Below are 22710 nucleotides of genomic sequence, written 5' to 3'. Positions count from 1 at the left end.
TTGGGATGTCACGACGGGCCGACCCCGCTTGTGAACGAGACAAAGGCGGAAGAAAAGAAGAGGTCTGCCACATGCCCTATCTGAGTGTAATTTGCAAGAATGCTACAAGCACTAAACTTGGGATAATTGTTAGCAGTCAGTCATGAATCTAACTGAATTTCATAAATCATTGATTCGTTGACCCCACATGTTCAAAAGTCTCCTCGTCACTGATCCACTGTTACCTCCTTCAAATTCACGACCCTAAGTTTTCCGTTTTTAAGCTGGATTGCAATATTCTCTGCCCACTTAGAAATTTCGTCACCTGGTCGGGAGCTAATTAGAGTGTTTATGTTATTCAATTGCAGGAGTTCACAAGGCGGTGTGAAATGGTCAAAGAGTAAATCCGCATTTCGATATTTCAACCTGACTTTATCTAAATGATATCTGCTTGCTAAAACCGTAAAGCGTACTAAAAAAATATACAAAACTGTCCATTTTCAAATGATTGTTTATTTCGTTAGAAATCTTCTTAAATGCCTAAGCGCAATCATATTTCCATCATAATAGTCATAGCATTTATAATATCATAATCAGACTAACCAAGAAAACTTATGAACGCACAACACCTAACATTACTTTTATCAAAAATTATTCTTCTTATTTATATCATTATAAACTTCATTCACGTTCCACTTGCCTAGCCAACCAACTAAAAACCTATTACAAACCTATCTTCAAAACTATTGTAAATTATCATTACATTCGAGAGATGCATACAGTACACCGTGGATTAGAGATGCAGGACAATAGACTAAGGAAACATTGGTGAGTCAAACTAAGGAGTGTTTACGTTATTACAGTGTGTTGCATTCTCTCAGTTCATGCATCAGTTTCAAACATAAACGTCGTCCCGTAACTAATTACATAAGAAAAAATGCACAATTCAATGTGTTCATACTTCACGTAATGAGATTTGTACAGAATAAAAATACTATTTGCTAAGCAATTATAATTTCATAGTAATATCCCGATGTAGCACTAATTCGTAGCTAAGCGACGCTCACACATTTTCAAATAAAAAGAGCCGAAAACCATAAGGGCTACAAGGAAAACAACGATGCACTTGCCTTAGGAAGAGATTTAATAATAAATAATTCGCATAATTTAATCCAGATGGAGGTTGAAGAGTAAACATAAACGTCCTTAATCCTACAGAAAAGATTTAGTAACTAAAACGAAACTTCGCGGAAAGAGACATGAAAAAAAACAAACAATCTAACAAAAAACATTCTCAAACTACAAATGAAAGTAAAAAACTTAAAACATTTCAAGCAAATCGCTTCATAAATTTCTTCAATAATTAGATATTCTCCTACTCATGAATTCGCGTTGAATCCGTAGAATAATGTTTATTACTTTTGTTTTGCATTAGCGAAAGAGAAAAAGAAAACTTTCTTCCATTATCTTATGATTCAGTTTTAAATACCGATTAAAGCTTGAATGTATTTCTATTTTGGTTCATTGATTACAAGCGAACATTGATTTTATTTATAACTAATTTGTTTAGGTCTCAACGAAGCTGTTTGATTTTTACGTACGTAACCGGTTCAGTTTTTTACTTAGCTTTTACTCGCTTTTTCGACCCCAGAAAAACTTTGAGTTAGTCTAATTTTCATGAATAACACGACCCCCCAAGGGGCTCTGTTTTCTGAAGGGTAATTACATGGTTTATTTAATTCAAACAACTTTCACAAATTTTGTCTTTTTATCGTAACTTTTGTAACAAATTTTACTCTTGCTAATGGAAAACTCTATGATCAAAAACTTGGTGTTAAGTATATTTTCTTTTTTTGTTTAATTTCGAGTTTGAAAAATGTAAAAATTTCAATTTTTTATTGTATTTAAAGGAATAACAATGGAAATTTAGCGTTTTTAATTAGATGCGTGCTCGCCTTCTCATTGATTTTGTGACCGCGATTCAAACATTGCAGCTACGTCCCGTATTGAGAATTTTGGTGAGATTTCTTCACGCCTGGAATAAAGGTGAGAATAAAGTCAGTAATTGTCTTTTTAAGTAGGAAATAATGTAAAAATTTGTCTGGTTTTGTTGTTCATCATTGTACAGAACCATCCATTATATTTTATTTAAGTGAAGAAGATAAAACTATAGCAAACTTCCAAAATCAATCAATTGAAGTCAATCAAAAGCCTTTATGTATGGAAAAGTCTGGTTTCCTATATTTATATAATTATTGTTTACAGATTTGACCATCAGAACGGCTAACCACCCTAGTTTACGTGGATATCAGCATAAGTCGCTCTGTGATGAACACGTTATTCAGACGGCAATTGTTAGAGTAGGCGCAATGGCGAAAAGCACCCCCCCCCCCCTCCGAAAATGGCAACTTAGTGCCATCATCTAGGCAGTCAAATCACATCGGTGCCTCATCCTTAAGTTCGAAGCCGAACCGCCAAGGTCCTCTTTGATACTGTTCCGCAGTCTAAGCAAAACGTTGGGCAGGATGTCTACCCAATGGTCACTGTCTTGATAACACATGATGGCGGCTTTTAATTACCCATGCCTTCTCTCAATAGCACTTTTGCTAGCTGGATGAAATGGTATTGTTCGGACTCGCTTGCAACTAAGGAGCTTGATGAGTGCGGTGAATAGTGCTGAATCGAATTGTGATCCTTGATCAGTCGTGATAACGCTAGGAGCTCCAAAACGGAAAACCCAAGTAGCATAGGACGCCTCTGCAACGCTTTCTGCAAATTGGTCTGCCAAAGGAACGGCCTCGAGCCACCGTGCGAACCTGTCTAACAATGTGCGACGATAACGATAGCCTCGTGACGGTGGAAGAGGTCCAACTATATCAAGATGAATGTAGTGAAAATGATAGCTAAGAACGGGAAACTCTTGAAAACCGTTCTTCGTATGCGAACGGCTTTGAAACGCTGACAGCACTCACAAGTGTGAGCCCACTGCTGAATATCCTTCCACATGCTAGACCAGACGTACTTCCTACCGATTGCTTTTTGTGTCGCACGATTGCTAGAATGTGACCCTTTGTGAAAAATATCAAACACTGGTTTAAGTAATGTTGCGGGACCAAAAGGACGAACGGTGGACGACGATGTGTCGTACACAAGCTGCTTGCCATTTTCGACTTCTAAATAACGAAGCATTAACGAGGTTGGGTTGTGCGCGATTAATTATTGAATTTCTTCGTCCTGCTCCTGAGCTGCGATGGGTTCCTCCATACTAAACTAAATTGGGAACGAGATGGTGTCAAGCCGTGATAAAGAATCCGCGACAGTATTTGTCTTCCCAGATATGTGGACAATATCGATTGAGAACTATGATATGAAGGATAGGTGTCTAGTTTGACGTTCCGTTGATTTCTCCGATGTTTGCTGAAATGCGTGAATTGGGCGATTTATGATCCGCTTTGATTTGAAAATTTGTGCCTTCTAGAACATGCTGAAAATAATGAACACGGCAATATACAGCTCACAGCTCGCGATCATAAACGATGCATCTCCGTTCGGCAGGTGACAACTAGTTTTGGAAGTTAGCGAGAAGTAACCACTTACCGTGTTGATATTGTTCCAACACGGCGCCTATGGCTACATACAATACGGTGGCAATCAAAGAGCAGTCGATCTGGCTAGTAATGCACTAATAGGGTACACTGAGCAAAACTGTCTCTGCAGGCTTCAAATCCTAGCGATGGGAATCCAGTTGATTGGGGTTTTATCTCCTTTTTGCGTTACCTAAGATGTCGTTCAGTGGAGCCTGCAATGTCACAGCATTCGGAATGAACCTACGATAATAACTGATAGTTTCGAGAAAACGACGAAGTTCTTTAGAAGTCGATGGCCTCTTGTCAGTACATAGAGCTTCAACACGTGAATTTGGCGGTGAAATACCTCCTACCGATAATTTGTGACTCAGATATTGGACCTCAGAAACACCAAATGTGCACTTCGTGACGTTGACGACAACTCCGAACTTGTTTAACCTTTCCAGTACTAGACGAAGATGCTTTAGGTGTTGCTCCGGTGACTCAGATGCTATCAAAATGTCATCAATATAGCACAAGTAAAAACCGAGACCTCGGAGCACTTCCTCCACAAATCGCTGAAATGATTGGGCAGCATTCCTCAATCTGAATGTCATCACTACAAACTCAAACAGGCCAAAGGGACTGCTGTCTTCGGAATATCAGATTCGACGATGGGGATCTGATGGAGAATACAGTTTTGTTTTGCTAAGCCTGCGACAACGCGGCATTAAGTGGACGGCAGTCACCGCCAGGACGAAATGCGCTATCCTTTTTGGGCACAAAATGCAACGACGATTTCCAAGGGCTGCTCCAAGGCCGGCAGTAACCCACCTTCATCATATAATCGAATTCCTGTTTGAGCGATCCAAGTTTTTCTGGCCTAAGTCTGCGAGGTTTCCCCGCAACTGGTGGTCCATTTGTTACAATATAATGCCGAACTCCGTGCACAATGTTTACATGTACGGATGGATTAGTTACGATTGGAAACTGCTTGATTAACCTCGCCCGAGATTATTACCCTGAATTGACTCAAGTGGCATTGAAAATGCTCCAGGTAAACTCTCGGCAAAATCCAAGACAGATGGGGGCGCTTGCGGCCCATAGGTGTCGATAATGGAACTATTGGCCGCAAAAAGTTTGATTACAGCAGGTTAAGGTAATGCTTGTCGAGGATATACAACGACAGAAACATCTACACCAGTGCCAACTAAAAACTTGAGATCAGAAAGATCGTCGATGGGGGGCCTTTGGTTGATGGCGCTACCGGTCGCCGAATTCCACGGCGTCGGCACTAGTTTTCCGGGGTTTTCACGTCGGATGTCTACCAGCACGGCTTACATGCTTCCTCGCAAAACTACCAACGATAATAGCATAAAACATTCGTTTTTGCGCCACGACCCTTCCGTGATTGCAAGCGTCTTCCATGGCTACCACTGCGACGATCATATATATAAACTACGCGAAGCTAATTGATCGAGACGACTTCAAATCCCTGCGATTTCGTCTCGTAAATTATCCGCGAAATTGCTCTTGCACCTCTATGTAGAATCCGATCTACCATCTTCGACAAGCGCGATCGGTTGCCTTCGAAATACTAAGAATAGCTTGAACACTGGTTCGAAGACGTTGCAACCAAAGAGATTTAAAGATACTGTTTGCGACTTTGTTAGCTCCTTTTAGTTTCATCACGCGGAGCATTTGCGAAGATGTTTGGTCTCCAGGCTCCAATTTCGTGAGAAGGTCTCGAATATCGACTTCTTCAGATACTGCGTTGGTAATGTGTTGTTTGATGGTTCGTACGAAACTGCGCCTCGATATGCACAAACGACAAAGCAGGACGCGCCGTCCAAAACGGTGATAACCGGAATGAATTGAGGCTATTTACCTCAACAAATTGCGCGTCCGTGGGCGAACTTTGCGCATCGGAAAATTTGTTGTCTTTCGCCGTGCTTAAGCAGGACGATAAAATGCGCGAAAAACGAACACCGTGCGAGGTCACCAATTGTAGAGATACTACGAACTTATGGAAACTAAAAACTTGTTACTAACACAACAACGATTTATTGAAAGTCAGAATATAATTCTTTGTTGGATGGATGCCTGATCTCGATTGATGCAATGTGCCTTTCCCATGACAGGATCATTTCTTCTAATGAAATTCGTTGGACTGGGTTTACACAATTTGTGAATGATTTACTGTGTTTGAGTCCAGGCAATATTGTAGCGAATATGCAATGATGATTAATTGCTGACGTAATAAGGTTACAGATATTCCTCACCGCCGGTCATACGAAGACGGCTATCATCACCGTAACCGTCAACATTAGAAGCGTTGAGCGTCGTTCAACCAATTCAAAACCTCAGCCTGAGCCAATCTGTTACTGCCAATACTGATAACCTCTCAATCGACTAAGAATTTTTCCGTAAAGAATAAAAAATGGGAACATCCTAGGTGAGCATACGGGTCAATTGCTCGAATAGGGATAGCTCGAACCTTGCAGGAACATCAGACAGAATTCACACTATGACTGAGCCGATTACCCTCTCACGTGCAGAATATTTTGGCCACGCCGCGGAACAGCCTTGGGACGAAGTAGCTGACCTGACGAACGCAGTGTTAAAAATCAAGCAGTAGCCAGGTGACGCAGGTCTGCAAAAGCGCATCGAGGCAAGCCATCATCGCGTTGACTATAACTAATCTCACGCTCGAACTTCACGAAGAGATAGTTTCGATCAAGCAATACATCGGCGTTTCCAAGAAAGAAATGCGATCGCGGTCGAGAAATCGTTGTCCTTTGCGATCACGAACACGGTCTAAATCGAGAGACTATTGTTAGTACAAGTCAGTTCATTGCCAGGAAACGCGCTAATGGTCAACAAGAGACACGACCGTAAGGTTTCTCTTTTTTAGTTAACACTCCCACGTGCGTCTTCCTGCGATAGAGAGTGAATGGACCGGTGGAGTTTACGAAATATAAACTATCGGTGGCAAACAACTCCGTGATATATAGCTACGGAACGACCGCTTCCACACTCTATCGTGGTCCACGACGGACTTTTCCCTAGAAGTTTCTGACCACGGACATCTTTACTGGGTGAGTCTGAATCTCACTGTGATCATACCATATAAAACTCAATAGTTTTAGCAAATACGTGAGCTGGAGTTCCGCGGTCATTAAATGCCTCGCCGTTTTACTTCTGCATTCAAGATAGGATTATGAAGCCCCACCGCAGCATAAAATGGAGACCCACAGCACCTGGGAACACCCACTGGTAGTCTCTGTTTCATCTAGGACCACATCATCCGCTTCGTATTAGAGATAATCGAGACCCATTGATAACCGATTGCGGGACAATGCGCAAACAATTTTGCTTCCTGGACGATTAAGAACAGGCATCAGTGGGTGGGTTAAAGACCTCTAGACTATTCAAACCCCTAAAATAGCGTGTTATCAGGCCCTAATACTCTACTTCTCTATTTGAAACGAAATATTACGTTGGTTGTGTTAGTTGCCGGCTACTTTTTCTTAGTTAGTTGCACTTTACAGTCATAATAGTTGGGAATTATGCCAAACAAGGTCGATGAATGGTGACAAAAACGTATATTCCTATTCAAATAGAACATCAGTTACTTACGTGGGGTTTATGCTACTAGTTCTCGTTGTTGGTTGCGACTTTAATTCCGAAATTTCTCGGTCTCGTTGAAAATCCCCTGTTCCCGTTGCTGCTTTCTTTTCAAATTTCATCTGTTGCTGAAGATGGCCTCCCTTCACATTATTTTCACCGGGTTGAGATGTAGCAGTTCCCATTGTCTTCGACATCTCTTGCACATTATTTTGATTCTTTTCGTCACTAATCCTGCGTATCCTATTCGGAAACGTAAGCGATTCACAGCTTTTCAAGTTGTCTACGTCTTTTTGCAACGAACGTATGTCACCTCGTGATTTTGATTTCACTCGTAACGATTCGGATTGTTGTTTCTCGTCACGAATAAATTCACGGAGTTCAGTCTTAGATTTTGATTTAAACGATTCAGACCGATATTTCTCATTGAGTTGTAATCGGCGTTCTTCTTTGATTTTTTCAATCCGTTCCCGGTCAAGTTTGCAGCCACTTAAAACCTTCATGGTGGACATGTTTGAGGTGTTACGATCTTCGTCTGGGCCTCCTGCAACGGTCTTAAGGTCTACGTTGTTCTGAATCAGTGAGATTCGATTTTCAGTAGTTGGGGTGATTTTTACTTCGACCTGTTTTGGAATAGACTCATCAACCTTCTCCAAGTCAAGTCTGAGTTTATTCGAGGCATATTTTGCGGAAGAACTTTTGCAAAATTCTACACCGTCTGTGTCTGATAATTCAGGTAAATGTTTTGGTGGATTCAATGACTTCGGTCTTGCAAAGTCGAATGATTTTCGTCGAGTGTCATCGATTTTCTCAATCTGTTGGACACTTTTCGTAACATCCTCCATGCGACGGTGACCGAACTCACGTACAAATGCATTTTCGTCCAAGCTTCGGGTAATTTGTGCTGATTTATTCAGTTGCTTCGCGTTATTTTTAGCTCGGATATAGCAAGGTGCATCTCGGTTTGTAAGGGACACTGGAGAATCTGATTTCTTTGAATTACGATTTGAGAAATCAAAAGGTGGAGCTTGCTCAACCGGACTCGTTTCAAATTTTGTCGCCAATTGGCGCACACTGAAATTTGGAGCCGATTTCCGTGTCGTATCATTGGTTTTATTTTGATGACTACCGCCACCTACGGGAGCTGACTGAGATCTAGACTCAGATGTAGATTTCAACGGCTTCGGACTTATTTTCACGTTCTCGTAGACGTTTGGTGGCTTCCGCAGCTCGACATTCTCGTAGAGTGAACAGTTTTGGTCTATTTCAAGGCTATCTAGATTGTCAGACATTAACACATCCTCAGATTCATTGTAGTCAGCCTTCGGGGTCGCAACATCGTCCACTATTAAATTACTGTTGACTTCGCCTAAGCTAGATCTGCTTAAACTGACCGTCATTTCCGGCACTCTTTGTGGTTCAGCCTTCAACTTCATATCACTATATTCATTGTTCCCATTATTAAGCATTTGGTTGACCTCTGATACAGAGGATTTGAAAAATTTCACTTGCTCGTAGACCATGTTCTCGTCGAAACTAGTTTCGAGCAATGGTCTCTGCGCACTTCTAGGCGAGTCAATAATATTCACCGTCTCGTAGTCATCTTTACAGCTTTCATTTTCCGCAAATGTCTTTCGAACTGGTGATTTCACGTTATAAGTTATGTTGATTGTGGCCTTGATCGGGCTTCCCGCTTTCGTTTTCGATGGTGACTGCTGCAAGGGAGGCTTTTCATAGTTTATAAATGCATGCTCCATGATTTCGTAGCCATCAAACTTCGGTGAATTCTCCAATGAGATCGGGTTTGATGGTCGATTGAGATGTTGATATCCAAACTCGCTTGGAGTTATCGATTGACTAGTATTATCTGAAGTGTGTGTGAAATTGGAATTATTTGGAGACGATGGGATGTTTATTATTTGCTTATTATTCGAAGACAAAGACATGTCAGTGAGATCAACAGACATTTTTGAGCCTCCACCCTCCAAATCCAATGAAAGTTCTCGCTTCAAGGCAGAGATATCACGTTTATCGCTTGCGTTTTGAGATAGTTGTGAGTTGAGCTGAAAGAATTTGTCCAAAAGGATTTTTCATTAGAATTTGAACAAACTGTAGATGAGCATATTCAAAGGCATGAACCGGAGTAACGTTTGGTCGGAATTTAAGGAGTTTTGAATACTAATTCATCCTCCTTGAGATACTAAAAGCTTTGAGACCAACTACTTCGATTATGCCCGCTTAAATCACAACAGAATACTCACATTACTACAACTGTCTTCTGAAACTATATAACTAAAATCTTTGGTATCAAAATTACGTATGCCACAATTTTGTCCATTATTGCTAGTACTGATTTCGTCGTCGCCTACGACGCCACTATTATTTCGCCCGTTGCTACTGCTTCCAGTGCCCATCCCGATTTGTAATGAGCCAACCTCCATATCGTAGATGGGAGTGTTGATGGTGCTGCTATTTTCCGAACTAGTTTCGCCAACAAGAAGAGAATATCGGGGGCTCTGCATTGGAGAAGATGGTGTCGCAACACTAAGTTTCGATCGTTCCATTTCGGCCTTATTTTTAGCCAGATCAGCGGAGCTACTGCGTAGAATAAAGTTTAAGGGGGACTTTTGGAGATCAGATGAAGCCGATGTCGGTTCACAGTAACTGTAGCGATTTTTAGGTTTGTGAGAAAAATTTAGTCTGAAAGTTGTGAAAAAATATTAGCATTCCATCAAAACTGGAGGAGAATATCCTTCCTTTGCTACAACACTCACCTATTATTATCTCCATCATCTTTCTTATCCTCCTCCGCTATATTCATCTTTACATCGCTCACAATTGGCATTCTACAAATATATTTGCTTTCTCGATTCCCTCCCGACCCAGGATAACTGAATCTTTCCTTCAATACCGGTTCGTTGTCCTTCCTCTTACTTCCAGCTTGCACAATTGGATAACTATAACGTGATGTGATATTCTGACCGTCCCCTCCATCGAATAGAGCATTTATAAAACTACTACTGCTATTGCTCACAGCCTTTTTCGCAACATCGTTCGTGCCCGTATTTGCCAAATCGTCATTGTAACTGGAACTTTTTGAAAGTGAACTGGGTGGGTTATGTACTTGAACGCTGGTGTAGACAGTGTTGGAATTCAGGATAGTATGTTCGGGGGTGCTACAATCGATGAACTGGATGTCGGGAAGTTGATCCTCGAGTTTGTAACGTTTGCAGCAACTTTCATCCAGTTGACACTCTTCTGCAACTGTTGGCCAATTGGACGATGGTGGGTCGCCAGGACTCAGTAGATTTAATCGTGGTTGCTTTTTGGGGCTGGGATTCACACTATTGGTAGCACTTGAAAATTCTTCAGGTCGGGCACGCATCACTCGTCTACTAGGCGGAATATTTTCCTTTCCCACTTTTGGGCTGCTCACTAAGCTTTCACTTTCGGAAAATATCCTCATTTCAGGTTCTTCTCTGTCGAAATTCAACCCGAGCTCAGATAGCTCCCGTGATGGACATGTGGGGACACCTCTCAAAGGCGATTGGAGCAAATCAAAATACGAATCATGCGATACTGATCGGGAATGTCCTGCAGTTCGTAAGCTGTCGATTGAGTTCGATCGAACACAAACATCCATTGTTTTACCATCGAATAACTCTATCGACTTTGGCTTTTGTTGTGTTTGACCATTTAAAGGGACCGAATGGATTTTGTCTAAGTCATTATCTGTACTCTCTGAGAAGGGAGGATTCGTTTCAGGTTCCTTTTGCACAGGCGACGATACACTTATAGATTTGATGTCGTTGTTACTGTTTGAATTTTTCGGATTTCTCGTGAAAAGTGATTTCCACGAGTTCGTCTTTCTCTTTTGCCAACTTCGCGGGACTGTGAGGACCGTGTGATATTTATCCGGAAGACTAGACGGTCCCCCTCCAACTTCTATGTAGGCTCCGATATTTGGCGGCGGTGCATTTATAGGTACAGATTTATTCGGATCGACTCCGTCAACCCGACTATGCCGTTCCTGTGCTTCCTCCAAGCTTATCAACTTAGCCCCACCGGCACTTAGACTTTTCGGTCGTTCGATAAGAGAAAGTGATTGATCATGCTCGCGCTGTTCAACTAATAGGCTTTCACAATCGGTTAACGAATCAAGCCGTTGATCACCCCCACTCCTGTTGAATTCATCATTTGGATCGAAAATTAGGTGACAGTTTTTAATCAGGTACTCAGTGACAACGGCTTGTACACCAACCCCCCGAAGGGCATCAACACCTGAAATGAAAATTAATTTAGGTTTTCTTCTGAGGATAAGTTGGCACTTGGCACTAACCTCCTGACTCAAGTTCAGGACTTCGAAGCAAATTAGGGGCCCAGACAATTGCTAAATTTTTGTCTGTCATCCCTGTACTGGCCGAATGTCGAGATATTTTGTTTAAATGCGTTGCAAGATATTTCAGGGTTCTGCAATAAAATAGAAGATGATTTGTTGTTGATATGAATAATTGATTGCGAAATGAGAATGGATGGGGCAAGAAGACTATATACAGGAGGAGTAAATCCAATGGCAATAGGGTACGGAATCTCCTCGTGCACCTTTCGGGACGAGGTAGATAAGTGGCCCGAGGCCCATGTGGTTAATGGATTGGTGTGTCGATGTCGCATAGATGACTTTCTTGTGTTTATTTCGTCCTATCCCAGCAGGAAACGGATGCATCCGAAAGGGTGATCTTGGATGAATCTACTTATTTGCTCCTCACTTCCTAGGGGAGTAAACATGAATCTACACAAAAAAAGTAAACAAAGCGGAGTTCGCGTCAAAAAGATAATGCTAGACGTCAAGCGGTGATGTAGTCAGAGAACCGCTGTAAATTTACACAAGTTTGGTTCAGAAGAATGATGTCCTGCTGAATTGCCGCTTGCAATCCATCCACCATACGCAATCACTTGGGCGTACACCAATGCATAGCATCCCATACACGGCACTAACACCAGCTCCTATGCGTACTATTTTGGTCGCGAAACTCCCATTGCGGTGGAAGATGTGCAATGGTTTTCCGTCTCCATAAAATTTCAAAGAATTCATTGGGAGTTGAATCTCTTGTGTATAGTCTTCGTGGGATAGGGATATGTTTTTAAGTTATAAAGGGGTATTGGGAAGCTTTATATGTATGAAAAAATGCGTTGGCGAGTGGTAATATGAACAATGAAGATCATTTTTTTAATGTGAAGAAGAAGCAGATCATCTCACCACAGTTCAAATAAATCACTTACCTATAATGAGGCGGTGGCAATTTCAAAACCGTTTCTTTCATCAATCTCAACTGTTCAGTTGCATCTCCTCGAGTTTTGATCGCCTCTACAAAGTTTCCATACAGCTGATAAGTGCACAACGGATTAGGAAGTTCACGAAAGTACATTTTCAACAGTGAGCTGACAGCATGAATGTCTTGTTTTATTTCCGGATGATTCAAATCAGGCACTCTTTCTTCATCAAATGCTCGCCTCAGTTTCTGAATATTCGATGTTATGCCTGACAATCGATAGATCCCATCAACAATTCCATTTTCCTCGATGAATTCGGTGCAACATTTAAGAACCATCGGAATCTCTTGTCCACTGTTTAACAAATGCTCACTCAAATCACATGAGAAGACTCTTTCACGGTAAATTCCACTTTGTTTCAGGCGACGACGCGAGGGTCGAGAAAGAATAAAGCTTCGGAAAAAAGCGATGAGTTTCCCGTGTTTTCGAAGGACTGGTTTCGTTGGTGATACATCCAGTTGGCCTACTAATGGAGCCGGAAGCTGCAAGTGGCGTGGAACTTTATCACCGATGGTGGCTACACAACTCTGCGGGAAGAAACCAACTTCATATTGGCTTTTTTGATGATGTGACTTTTTCCCGCGCCACCACACAGACTCAGCCGGGCTGGGCATGTCTATCACGGATATCATATCGCCGACTTCAATAGAGATTTCATCACATGCTTGTGCTATATATCTAAAAATATAAAAGAATTGATTAGAATTTTTGAATTTGGAAAGGGGAAACGGCTCTAATTCGTACAAACTCTACTTGGAAAGGGTCAGTTTGACGCACTTATTCACAAATAGTTCAAACCGCGAGACACTTGTTGTCTAGTTTTTCTAAGAACACTAAATCCAATAATGAAAATGGTATATACACACATAATTGTATGACATCTACGGACGGAATAAGTGAAAAGAAAGAGGAATGTAAACTAGTTATGCAGAAAGTTGCTGGGGACAGCTAAAAATAAAAACAAATTCAGGTTCGTGAACCATTTCATATTGGAAAACTGGCAAAACTTTTGCGTCAATGGGCAGAAAATGACCCTTATGAAAAATTAGTCGTCACGTTCTGGTGGTTGCAATTGATATTATCGACTTTGCAAAACTATTTGTATGCATTTTCCTGCGGTCATATGTCTGTCCACTTACCTCCTTACGCCATAAGCGGCCCCCACTGCCGGGGTGTTGATACTTCGCATTGTTTCACTATCTGCCAGGGGCAGTCTCCTACCCCTATTGTCTAGCTGCAACCAAGTCAGCACTGTACCACAAGTCAACGAGTCCGAGGCTATCTTGGAGAATCTTTCCAAATACTTAGACACTGCATACTCCACCTCTTCCTCGTTTTTCAGCTCCAGTTGGGCTAAATCTCGTAATCCGCTTATCTTCCTGTCATACACGCATCTATGAAGCATTTCGTCGAGCATACGAACGTTATCGAAGGATCGTTTTATCAGAAATGGATCCGATCGACTGGATATCACTTTCATTATAAACCAACAATTTGATTGGTTAAAGAGGCGTAACTGTGATGTCTGGTTGGTGGATTGTTGTGATGCGAGATTGCCGAAGACTGAGTTGATCCCGGCGACGTCGCCACTTATCGATTGTGATGCAATGCTTGTGTTCAGGAGGTCCGATTTATCGTCGGCAAGACGAACGGAAAGTGGTCCTAGTTGGACCCGTTCATAGTGGAAATGTGCGCATTCTTCAAGTTTCGGGAAGCGACAAGAGCTCTGTAAAATTCAAAAAATAAATCCAATTAAATGATGTATTCAATTACAATCGAGATTGAAACGCTATCAGAGCCCTGGATTGGAAAGAAAGTGAAGGTCGTGAAAATTCGGACTATATACACGTATCTGCGAATGTTCAAACAATATTTTGGTAACATGAACTCCAACCCGATTTCGAAACTGTTGAAATTAACCACTTTCATAAGCACAGTCCATTCGACTCTTTAAAATGCTTAATAACAGACAGGTCATTAACTTTCTACTGCCTGGGGTAAACATCATTCCATTATTCCATATTTCCCAATGAATTTCTCAAATTACCCACAAAGCTTATTACTAAGCAGTGAATCATGGATACATCCATTCTGGTTGCTGATTCCTCATAGACTGGCATTCAATTTCGAATAAAGTGCTCATTATCCATAAGTGCTGCATAATTTTTCGACTCTATGGTGCGCTAATCATAGGAAATAGCATTTTCCACCACACTACCGTCACCACTATCGTGTTCGGGGTACTTAATAAGTTGCTAACAGTTGAATTCCTCAATTAACGTAATGATGAATTATTTTGCCGGTTGGTGGCAATGAAGCTATTAATGCTTTTGTTTTCTAGTGCGAAAATAGGTTAACACACGGTTTAAAAGCAATTGTTTGATGCTGAGAGAAATTTCCTTCAACAAATTTACTAAGATCAACAAGAAATTCCGTAATCGGCAGAGTTGCAATGTCTTAAATCGAATACAATGTAGAGTTCTTATTTTCTTCCAATGTTCAATTAGATTTTTCGACCCCCATATGCCGGGCTTGATATGCCAACAGCTACGAATTTCGGTTTTACTATTCTTACAGAACCATCATAAATGCAGTAAATGTTCCTTCGTTAACGGCCTTAGTTGTAGCAATAAACGTTCAACTCTCTATTTGTTAAAAAAACAGGTAACCCATTGGGAGCGAAACCATGCGCAAATAACAATCAACCTAGTACTATGAATAACGCTCCCTACTTCTAGGGAAATCCATTTAAAGATATGGCTTTTCAAGGACCAACAAGCTACAAGTCTTGTCTGCCATCACGCACAGCGGTCAGTAGAGCCTTCAATCGGCTCCGTTCATCGATCATCGTGGATTCCGCAGTCAACCGGATCCTATAACGTACCTTCGGGACATTGCCGACGACCTGTGTAACACCTAAGAAAAGACCATTTTTGATGGCGGCCCAATGCTCATCGATATTCTCAGGCGCGTTACTGAGTAGACCTGCCACTCAATCAGCAAGATAGCCCTCTCACTGTCGAGCAACAGCTGGGTCGTCGATGTTGAACTTGGGTGGTCGCAGCTCTCTAACTCTGCGAGAAGCACCATCAGATGGTGATTCCTGTCGGGGCCAATGTCAATCTTGTTACGCACTTGTGGTCGATCTGATTGCTCGTACGGCGTCGGTCAGTTTAAACCCAACTGACCTTATGGCAGGGTCTGTGTTCCAACAATGTGTCTCCGTTGATGCGTAAGATTGTCTATTTATGGACCGAAATCTTGCAGTTAGAAGTCTGGCAGAAACCGGTTCCCAGATGAAGAGAGCGTCTGTTACAGTGGGAGAGGAGTACTCTCTAGAGTCACACCATTTTACTTCGGTTAGGCCCAGAATGTTCAGTTTATATCACTGGAATTCCCGCTCAAGTTGGAGAAAGCCAACATTCCAGAAACCCATTATAGTCCGTTTTCTTTAGCCAAAGGTTGTTGCCATGAGGTCAGTCCCTATCTGAGGCATTGTTGCCGTTTCGGACGCAGTAAAGTTGCAGGTTACTAGCCCACAAATTGATATCCCTTTTAGTCGTTTTTTTACGACAAGCATGAAAGGCTTTGAGTGTATCCTTAAGCCCCAATTCATAGGATAGATTTGATGGATATGCATGCAGGTTGGTTGGAAAGTACAGATATCACTTTCGAAAAATATGAACAAGTGATGATAACAAACCTTCTCTGAAGTGTTGCTTTTGTGTGTATTCCCTGAAGTATCAAGGTTCGACCCCTCAAAATTTCGTACCAAGTACAATAATTCTCGATCCGCAATAGGAAGCTCATCTTATCAAATCAAATCGGAAGTTGCTTCAACTATAACAGATCACATTTGTCACTTTTCTCGGCGAAGACAACAGGCTCTCTAATTACCACGTTAGAGGGTGACGACCATCATATTTCAAGCGATCAGTTCATTCATTTCGACTTCCATGTTCAAGTCAATCTTTACTACTGAGTTCTCTCTCACACTTATTCTACGATGGTTGCAACCTTATATCGATCGTAAATGTCTTCACTTCGGACACGACCAAAGCATATTATGCCAATGATCCAATGCAATACCTCCTCCTCCATTATGCCAAGCTGTGTCCATTGCTATGCCAGAAGTTCACATGGTGACGGTTGACTTTCCCAAAGTCGCGACAGAGGCGAGAGAAGAGGTCCTAGGTCTTATGATTGCCCAAAATTAATCTTCACACGCAGTTGCGGAGAGTGTTGAGAAACAAGGAAAATTGCTTACGATCGGAATGCATGACCCATTGCTTAAAATAATTTGGAAGGACAAATATGTCATCTGATGTAGATTCGGCTGTATCTCACTGCACCTGCACAAGGAGAAATCTAACAAAAATACTTCTGGATGTAAATCGCATGGGAACTTTAAGGAGATGCCAAAAGGACAAAAGGAAATAGAAAGAAAGTGAAAGGACAGAAGAAAATAAGTAGGCAGATCTGGAACCTATTGAGGAAAAGATAGACGAGCTTCCACTTAAATTTGTTAGAAGTCAAAATCGGTGAGTGCAGACGGGTGCCGTGTCAGAGGTGGAGTACGATACTTTAACATTCGAAGAAGACTCCAAACTGGAGTTTAGTAATTGGTATTTGTGGAGCTATAGGCATCCACACATTCTATTTGTTGTAATTGTTGTTTTTCCCCATTTTCATTCGACTTGAGGATGTGCTTCAGTTTCAATATCATCACACTTAATGCTGTACAAGTGGTAAGCTCACAATTGCCGGACAAACACAAAGTCAAACACAAACATCCATGACGAAAGGTATTCGAATCCAAGGAACGAGGGGCTGGCATTCCACCTCCTCAACTATCATTTGTGTAAGTTTTTGCGATTGTTGCGTTGCCATATGCTTATAATTTCAAAGCACGATGATAACGAAACGGCAGCAATGTTTTATTGATCATAAAAAAGGATAAGATACCCCCTACACTTCCACAAAGGAGTGAACAGCGTACTTAAATGAAAACGCAAATTTTTCCCTTAATTTTACTGAATTTTATTTTTTTTTGTTGTTTGGGATATGAGCGATTCTGAGTCCACATCCACTTAATATTGGACTGGACCAAATTAAGAACAACATACTCCCACGTTTTTTGGTCCACGGAACCCTCATTTGGGGCATTGCAACTTGGATATAATTCGCACTCTTGCTGCCAGCGTCTGATGAGTCGCATTTGCTCTGAACGAAACCGTTTGTCTTTCTTTTTGTATACTTGGGTGCTATGCCCCAAACGGGGGGTCCGTGGACTATAAAATGGATCACATCCGAAAACTAGGGTTGGTATGGAAATATTCGAAATGGGTGCCATATGAATTTAATGGGAAAAATTGGAATGATTGGGGTCATCAAATGCACATCTCTGCTTGCACGGTACAAAATCTAACCCTTCTTGGACTGGATCATAATTGAAGAAGCACGGCACATTGTCACCGCGGAAAACCTGTCCCCCCTTTTCTAAACCGAAACTGAGATGGAATAACAGAATATCCTGTATATAGTGAAGCATTCGAGGGCCGATACATTACAAGTTGCTGAAACCGGGCGAAATGCCAAATTCAGATTGATACCATCAGTAGTTAGATAATTTAAACACAACTCCAAGAAAAGGAGCCGGTCATGAACAATAGGAAGGACATCATATTGCTTCATTATAATGTCAGGCCATATGTTGCTTTAGGGTCTCGTCGGAAACTGGCAAAGCTAGGCTGGAAAATTCTGTCTCTTCCACCATAATCTCCGGACATCAACTAGCACTTGTTTCTGTCCTTACAAAATTTTTTTCAGGACAAAAAAGCCAAAAACAAATAGGATGTCAGGCAAGCACTGGTCCAATTTTTCGACTCCAGGGATAAGATGCTTCTTAAAAATGCGATATACAAATTGCCACTATGCAAGCAAGAAGTCATAAATAATGATGGGAATTATACATATTTTTTAATAAAGTTTATAACGTGTATGAGAAGTTTTTATTTTGTTTTATAATAAAAACAGACATAACTTTCCGGTAGACCTAATATTTGAGGATCATTTGAAACTGAAAGTTACTCCGGAAGATTTATGCCCGAGAGACCTATGCGAGCGAAGGACTTCTTGGCAGAAGGAAAAAATACTTTGATCCAATGAGCTAACGCACCAGGAGGGGGGGAGGGGGCATGAACTTTAAGGGCAAGGAAGACGAATTCAAGGAATCATACTGGGCGAGCTTAACAAAACTGAAACAATATAAGATGCTTCTAGGGATATGCGAATCAAAAAACTGGTGTGATTGTTCAAAACTAAGAAGGGTCTATGGATCACAACGCTGACGACTGCTTTTACTGTAAAGAAGACCAAAAAGTTTATTTAACCTATGAGTGTACCGTGACTACTAGGGGATTCATCCAGGATATTACTGCACATTTTATCATCATCATTTTAATCACGCCTCTATTTTCAAGTGTTTAAATCTGGCATCTGGCGGTAAGTATTCTTCCGCTATCGCAAAATATGTGTGGGAGTTCCGCCATTCACAGAAATCCAAAGGCAGTGTCCGTAGGTAACCCCAACTTCCTGAATTGATAATTTGGCCAGCATTGTCCCACTGACTATTGTTATCATAAACCGGAGGCACTTCTTGGTGCAGTTTAAACAATCTTTCGAGTGGGTGGTTTCGTATTACAACATGAGTACCCTACCTTCCTCGCCTACATCTGTATGTAGAGATGGAGTTGAGTCAATCCCAAAAGGACCTCTAGGAATACCGTTGAGCTTTCTGTCTGTCGGCACTTCTATTTGCCTACTCTCTAACATGGTACCCAGAAGTCTAGTATGTTTCCCACTACCTTGCGAACTAGGGCAATGCGTTGTCAAACTATCCTTTGATGTTCAAAAACGCCCACAGTGCCACTTCTTTAGTTTCTTGCATCCCGTAGGACATCCGTCAGCTGATAACCATCATGATGAAGAACATATTGTAAACCACTAAAATTGGAGTAACTCTGAAGTATAATTTTGGAACCTGCAGACTTCCATTGAGACGGACTAAGATATCGGGCAAGATTTTGGCCTCGGCAAATAACAGCAATTATTTCTCATAAGGACAAGGAGAAGACCGACAAGATCAGAATTCCTAGCCATCAAAGAAGAACTGTGGAAAAATGTGATGGGTTTTTTTGGTGGCATTTATTGGTTCTAGACTACTTGGTGAAGTAGGTCCCCTCACCTTCAACTGCGGAATAGATGATAATTCCAGAGAATATGTCATCCTAGACTCTCTATCAGTGGCAAACTGTCAACTACATAACCGAGACCTTTATAGTGATCGTTAGCCAATGATTTTGAAAGTTTACATCACCAGATAGAAGCTACGGTAGTTTTAAGGATCTTGGCAGTCCGATCCATAAACCAAAGAAAAAACTGTGTAAAACGGCAGCCATATAACGCTGGTTCAAAATTTCTTGAACAGGTAGTGCGCGTCATAAAAACCAATAAATGAAAATTCGTGGACATATGGGAACTATAAAATCCCACACATACAGTGAGTAACATAAAGTTAATAACAATCGTTGGCGCAACAATCCATACTGGATCAGGGCATTAAAGTGTTTTGGAGCACTTCATTCAAGACGTAACGGTACACTACATTACACTGTCGAGTTTAAAGAAGAGCTCGCCATACATGCAAAGGGGGGATGTAATTTTTTTCCCAATCTACACGTGTGGGGTATCAAATGAAAGGCATCGATTAGCAGATTAACTGGGAATTGAGCGAGTGACCGGTCAAAATGAGCACACATGAAGTGAAATTGAACTCATTTTCAGAAACTATCCAACCCAAAAATCTGAGAAAAATAGGAAGGGAGAGCTTTAATTTAATTGGTGGTCAAAGGGTAGTATAGGTCCCGGGGCGAAACGTGGATTGGTACCCACGATGGAGCATAAAACCTGGGAAATGCCTGCTGAACCAACACCAACAGCTCTACTACCAAACCCTATCTCCACCTCCACGTGGTGACCGCTGGGAGCTCTTTCTTGACGAAAAGCTGCAGACGGAGAAGGATGAAGGCGAGTCTCCCGCGCCTAAAAACGGGACAAATTGTACCAACTGGTCCTCCAGGTTGGGGGTTGGGTAGGGCTGACAACCCTACACGGAAAACAACTCGTTACGAAGCCACAACAGGAGCCTCGGACAGGACGGATTTTAAAACGACGGACCCGGCAACGACAAAGGAACAACAATTTGCGTATTTTCTCATGGAACGTGCGCTCCCTGTACAGAGATGAAGCTGATGAGCAGCTAGCCGATACCCTGTCCCAATATAGGGCTGATATAACAGCGTTGCAAGAGATGCGATGGACAGGGACCGGTTTCCTGGAGAAGAGCCACTACACCATATATTATAGCGGTCATCCAGTAAAACATGTGCTCGGAGTAGGTTTCTTAGTCAGCCAAAAAATGAAACCTGCTGTTATCGGCTTTGAAAACATAAGCGAACGGCTATGCACTCTGCGCTTGCGAGGCAAGTTTAGAAATATAAGCCTCATAAACGTTCACGCCCCTACAGAGGAGACTGCAGAGTCGGAGAAGGATACCTTCTACGAGCAGTAGAACGAACCCTCGAAGCCTGTCCCAGATATGATATCAAAATCATACTTGGGGATTTTAACAGCCAAGTAGGGAAGGAGCCCGTATTCAGGCGATACGTTGGTTCCCATAGCTTACACGAAAACACAAATGATAACGGACTGCGGACTATTCAATTAGCAGGGTCACACGAAATGGTTGTTGGAAGTACCTGGTTTGCGCGAAAAGCGGTCCACAAACATACGTGGGCCTCTCCAGACGGGACCACTTTCAACCAAATTGACCACGTGTTGATCGAACGCCGCCACCTCTCAGCCTTGATGAATGTCAGAACATATAGGGGGGCCAATATAGACTCGGACCACTTTCTCGTTGGCATGGTGCTCCGAGCCCGAATAACAATACCACCTAGAATCCCCTCTGACAATCAGGTGAGAGTGAACACTGAAGCCATCCACAACACAACCCTCCGCGACACCTATAAGAGGGAAATGGATGCCGCAATAACCGCAGTCAACAGAGGACCTGGAGATGAAGCATCAACAAATGATCTTCACTACCACCTGAAGAACGTTATCATGGATACGGCCACAAATATACTTGGCCCCAGCCGTAAAAGGAGTCGGAACGGCTGGTTTGACGGTGAATGTAAGCTAGCAACGGAACGGAAGAATGCCGCATACCGAGTAATGTTGCATTCTCAAAGAACGCGGGCACGCGCAGAGACTTATCACGAACTCCGTCGAGCGGAGAAGCGACTTCACAGACGGAAAAAGGAAGCCTGGGAGAACCAACAAGTCTGTGAACTAGAAAAGTACAGGGAGCAACCGCACCAGGCGCGCAAGTTTTACCAACAAGTCAGCAGGATGAAGCCTTATACACCTCGATGCTCATCCTGCCGAGACAAAGAGGGAAGTCTGATTTCCGACAGAATGGGCATATTAGAGCGATGGGTTGAGTACTTTGATGAGCTACTGAACAACCAGAACATCGGCGAGTTGGAGGTCCCGCCAACTGAAGACGACGGGCAAATACTGCCACCACCAAGTTTAGGAGAAACAGTCCGTGCAATTCATCGGCTAAAAAATCATAAGTCGCCAGGAGCCGATGGAATTACAGCCGAATTGGTTAAATATGGAGGCGACCAGTTACACCAAGTGGTTCATCAACTTGTGCTCAAGGTATGGGACAGCGAATCAATGCCTGACGATTGGCAACGAGGCATTATCTGTCTCATACATAAAAAGGGAGATATCACACAGTGCAGCAATTATAGAGGTATCACGTTGCTGAGTACCATCTATAAGATATTCTCCACTATCTTGCTAGGCCGGATAGCCCCATACGCCCAGAACATCATTGGCCCATACCAAAGAGGCTTCACTCCAGGCAAATCAGCGACAGATCAGTTTTTCTCTCTGCGGCAGGCGATGGAAAAACTGTTGGAATATGGACAACAGTTGCACCATCTGTTCATCGACTTTAAAGCCGCCTATGATAGCATAGCCAGGGTGAAACTGTACACGGCCATGAGAGAATTCGATATCCCGACGAAATTAATAAGACTGACTAGGCTGACCCTGACCAATGTGCGAGGCC

At 42.2% G+C, this 22710-nt stretch overlaps 1 protein-coding gene across 2 annotated transcripts in view; it reads right to left on the bottom strand.

Annotated features, from left to right (window-relative positions):
* Nucleotides 1-1686: 1686 nt before the first annotated feature.
* LOC119650668 (GTPase-activating protein CdGAPr) overlaps nucleotides 1687-22710 on the bottom strand; it is a 280038-nt gene continuing 259014 nt past the window's right edge. For both annotated transcript variants that reach the window (XM_038053616.1, XM_038053617.1), the window contains 7 exons: nucleotides 13643-14229; nucleotides 12453-13181; nucleotides 11512-11642; nucleotides 9947-11453; nucleotides 9434-9872; nucleotides 7185-9235; nucleotides 1687-2014 (listed from right to left, as the gene is read on the bottom strand). In XM_038053616.1, coding sequence (XP_037909544.1) covers nucleotides 1939-2014; nucleotides 7185-9235; nucleotides 9434-9872; nucleotides 9947-11453; nucleotides 11512-11642; nucleotides 12453-13181; nucleotides 13643-14229 — 5520 coding nt within the window. In that variant the 3' untranslated portion in view covers nucleotides 1687-1938. The remainder of the gene's footprint in view (nucleotides 2015-7184; nucleotides 9236-9433; nucleotides 9873-9946; nucleotides 11454-11511; nucleotides 11643-12452; nucleotides 13182-13642; nucleotides 14230-22710) is intronic.

This window comes from Hermetia illucens, chromosome 3, assembly GCF_905115235.1.
Source record: "Hermetia illucens chromosome 3, iHerIll2.2.curated.20191125, whole genome shotgun sequence".
Classification (NCBI taxonomy): Eukaryota; Metazoa; Arthropoda; class Insecta; order Diptera; family Stratiomyidae; genus Hermetia; species Hermetia illucens.
The sequence above is the reverse complement of the archived record's forward strand: the minus strand, read 5'-3'. Positions and strand labels throughout refer to the sequence as shown.